The 4051-nt window shown below is 35.8% G+C and overlaps 1 protein-coding gene across 1 annotated transcript; it reads right to left on the bottom strand.

Moving 5' to 3' along the window:
- Positions 1–129: 129 nt before the first annotated feature.
- LOC145137173 (galacturonosyltransferase 8-like) lies at positions 130–2493 on the bottom strand. Its single transcript, XM_079071309.1, has 3 exons — positions 2093–2493; positions 743–1990; positions 130–631 (listed from the first exon to the last, which is right to left on the bottom strand). The coding sequence occupies exons 1-3, from the start codon at positions 2303–2305 to the stop codon at positions 356–358; spliced, it is 1737 nt and encodes a 578-aa protein (XP_078927435.1). The 5' UTR covers positions 2306–2493; the 3' UTR covers positions 130–355.
- Positions 2494–4051: the final 1558 nt, after the last annotated feature.

The following is a 4051-nucleotide window of genomic DNA, read 5'->3' as shown; positions in this document are numbered from 1 at the left end:
AATTTATATTGATGTGCTTAAACTCTTGTCAAATGGCTTGACCAAAATATGCATCTAAACTCTTACAGATCTTTTACCACGAATATGAAAGTAACTAAAAAAGGGTAAAACTAAAAATTATGCCATCCATTCAGAGAGAAGCTACAATATGGTCATTAATCTAATAAAGCAGAAAAGTGTATATATGTTTAGAACTTTAGATAAAGAAACTCTAACCACAATTATTCTAAATCACAACATGATTCAACTAAGAACACTATAAACACTTGAGAACCACATTAATCTAAACTACAGAACATATGGAATCATCAACTCTAACGTGTGAATGTAAGTATTGATAAAGGGTGTAGTAGATTTAATGACCAAAATTGCAAGCTTGGACAAATTCCATATCATAGTCTACATATTTTGTCCAAAGTGGGCGAAACTGGTTCATAGCAATGTCAAGCCATGGTTTCATATTTCCATTGAAATGCACAACTGCAGCATTTTCTATCTCTTCCATGCTTATGCTTGGGTTATACCCAAGCCCTAATACATGCCATGATTTCTCTAATGGTTTAGTTGTTGAGTAAAATGTTATTAAACCTGGTGGCAGTGTTCCCAATTTCCACAATGTCCTATTCTCATTCTGCAAAATACAGTACACCACCATTAACACTTTAATAAACATAAATACCCAAATAGATACATAGATCTCAATTCTCAAGTCATAACTCATATTAACATATAACAATCTTACCAGATTTTGCCAATAGTGGTACTCTTCAGTGCATTTTTCTCTCCTCCAAGCATCCAAATCAAAGAAGTTCATCCCATAAGCCCAAGCACATGCCTTGGGATTAAACTTCTCCTTGATCAAAGGATGAGAGAAGTTCATGTATTGTGAATACCTATGAAAAGACCCAAAACAAGTCTCAACAGCTCCATTCACCTTTCCATCCATGTCTATCTTCCAAAGCCCAGTCAGATCTTTTTGAACAATTATATCATCATCCAAGAACAAAATCCTGTGCAAGGTGGGGTACATCTCAGGTAGGTAGAACCTCAAATGATTCAAGATTGATAGATACTTAGGGTTCCTGAACTTCATATTGGTTGTGTCCTTTGTTGCATTCTCAAGTTTATTCTCGAAGTAGAACCTCTGCAATTTTGCAGATTCAAGCTGCTTTAGGACTGGAACGTATGAAGAGTTCAGAAATGTGTAGTCCTCCACTGCTTTGATTTCAATATGAGCACCGTTGTATTCTTTCATCTTGAACATAACCTGCATTGCTCCAAGATTCATTTTATCTGTCACAACATGGAAAACATGCTTCCATGGTTCTTTTGTGTTTTTAACAGCAGAATTGACCACAACAGAGGCAGCAACAACGTTATCAGAAAATATAGCATAGTGATACAGCTTAGGATCGTCGAACTCTGCAGGACGTGGCTTGCCTTCATCTGAGTACGTCTCAGGGTGTGCAATTCGCTCTTCCATTAACCTCATAGCAACACAATGCAAGCTCTTTGGTATTGATTTTGCTGCAATCAAGCTAGAGAACGCACCTTGTTTTTTCGCTTTGGTTAATTGCTCATTCACTGCGAAAATTGTATCTTTCAGCTTTTGAATCTTAAGCTGGTTATCAAACGACTCTTTGGCTTCGGCAATCACTTGTCTGGTTACCTTAATCCGCTCTTTCACCTCCTTCTCGAACTGCCGGAGTGCCACTTCGTCTGTTGATTCCGCATCAGAGTCGAACAAAGCTCTGTAAGCAGGTTTCGACATGAGATCCGTGTAGCTGCGTGAAAGATCAGCGAAAACCCTAACGAGCTTAGAGTTCTCGAGCTTGAGCTTCCGAGCATAGGCAGCATAAGCGAGAGCGAGCGACTTGTGATCATCTGCTTGCTTTCTGATCTGATCAAATCTAGGTTTTAACGGATTAGATTTTAACGCGAGCACAGACCTCCTAAGTGATCCAGCTCCGTTCGAATTAGAAGAAAAGCCCTAGAATTACAAGCACCACACATATTAACAAATTTAATAAAATACCAAAAAACAACAACAATTGGATAACTGTAAGGTAAAATAAGAAGAAAAAGAACCTACAATGTCGAGACCGGAGGAAACGACGCCAGATGATGAGGTGAAGAGGAAGGAAACGGCTAACAACAAGAATACGGCAACCGAGAGACCGGTGGCGAAAAGCTTGAAAGTAAAGCCTGCGGCAGCAACCGGCGGTCGAGTCGAGGGACCTGCAAAACCATTATTCCGTTCGGAAAGTGTAGTGCGAGAACTCCGAAAGCCTCCGGAGATAGCCATTGTCGTGTATCTGGATCTGAATCACATAAGCATAGAAGATACGAGTTTGTAGAAAAGTACTTTAGTGGAGAATGGCTGGCCAGGGGCTGGCGAATGGGTGTGATCGTGACGGTGGGAAAAGGGGGGAGAGGGAGATGGGTGGGTCCTATTCAGTTTCAGATCCGTGTTTTTACTTTATATCGATTATCGAGTGATGAAAATGAAAGTGTTAACCTAGTCGTCGTCGTTATCGTATTATTATTATATATATATTAAAGATGTGGAGGAAAGGAATAGTAAACTTGAGATATTTTGTCCAAGTTTGGTCCCTTGATTTATATATCCGGTTCCTGTACTTCTTTAATTAATTTATTTATGTCTTTTGTTTGTGTTCAATTCAACTTTCCATTTTTTTGGCAGAATTGGTCCGTATTATTATTGGAAGTTAGGAATACTAAATTTAGATGTTTTTTTGACAACTTTGCTCATTATTCTTTACCCATTTTGACACTTTTGGTCCTTGCAATCAATATTTTTACATTTTTTTGGAACCTTTTAATATTTAAAGTTTGGCCACAAAACTTTAACGGTTTGACAACTTTGATCCATTTTCTAAAAAGTTGCTAATTCCTACCCCTTTAATTCTTTAGCCATTTTCACACTTCTAGTCCTTGCAGTCAAAACTTTTACATTTTTTGTCCGGAGCAAAGCCCGGACTTTTCATCCTTGCATTTTTTATGTCTGTCATATTTATCAATTCGGAAACAACATTGAAAGCTTCTGGCCCCCGCGTAGCGGGGGTAACCTTTCTAGTTCACAATAATAATAATAATAATAATTGCAAATATAGCGGAATCATTTAATTATTTTGTGGAAATAATAAAAAAACCTAAATTACAAATATAGTGATGAAAATCATAACATTCTATCTACGAACGTACAAATTGTTAAAGCACAGTTGTGTTTTAACGCCCGTTACGTTCACAAAGTGTTTTTCTTACTTTTTCAATATAAATATCTCCGACTATCGCACATGAACTAAGTTCTGAATATCACACATGAACTAAGTTCATCTGCGATTTACTCTCATCTCATCTACGATTTTGCGTTTCTTTTTTCATTTTTTTTAATTTTGACTATAAAATTGATAGGGTTTAAACTTTATTATATATAAAGTTTGGCAAAAAAACTTATCAATTTAGTTGTTATTTTTTTGAAAATTTTGTTTAAAACATTTCTAATAAAATGAATTCTCCAACAAAAAGTTTCAAAAATGAAATCGTTCATAGCGCCTCCAAAGAAAGAGTTCTAAAAAAAGTTTGAAAAATGAAAGAAAAAAATTACGTTTTTATACCCCTGAAAAATGGGAAAATCACAGATGGACGCAAAATCACTAGATGGACTGAGTCCATCTGCGAACGTACAAGTCGCTAAAGCACATATGTGTTTTAGCGACTTATACGTTCGCAGATGAACAAGTAAATCACAGATGGACTGAGTCTGAGTCCATCTACGATTTTGATGGTTATTTTTGTAATTTGAGTTTATTTTGTCTATTTTCCACAAAATAATTAAGGAATTAGGTTATATTCATAATTTTCTAAAAAAAAATGGACTATATTGTTAACATCATATTTAAGTGTTTAACATACCGTTCATTTCTTATTAATTAGTATATTTTTTATTCACTAGCTAAAAGAAAAAAGAAGCGACAATTTCATCAAAAAAAATCTTTTTTTTTGTTTTGTTTAATCATCCCAAATATCA

The sequence above is a fragment of the Lactuca virosa genome, chromosome 9 (assembly GCF_052849685.1).
Source record: "Lactuca virosa cultivar CGN04683 chromosome 9, Lactuca_virosa_CGN04683_v6, whole genome shotgun sequence".
Classification (NCBI taxonomy): domain Eukaryota; kingdom Viridiplantae; phylum Streptophyta; class Magnoliopsida; order Asterales; family Asteraceae; genus Lactuca; species Lactuca virosa.
The sequence above is the reverse complement of the archived record's forward strand: the minus strand, read 5'-3'. Positions and strand labels throughout refer to the sequence as shown.

Excerpts from the sequence above, each read along its gene's own strand:
- LOC145137173 (XM_079071309.1), bottom strand. The coding sequence starts at position 2,305 with ATGGCTATCTCCGGAGGCTTTCGGAGTTCTCGCACTACACTTTCCGAA. Across the intron at positions 1,991-2,092 it reads TTTCCTCCGGTCTCGACATT|GGCTTTTCTTCTAATTCGAA; the intron begins GTAGGTTCTTTT and ends TTGTAATTCTAG. Across the intron at positions 632-742 it reads ACCACTATTGGCAAAATCTG|AATGAGAATAGGACATTGTG; the intron begins GTAAGATTGTTA and ends TGTATTTTGCAG.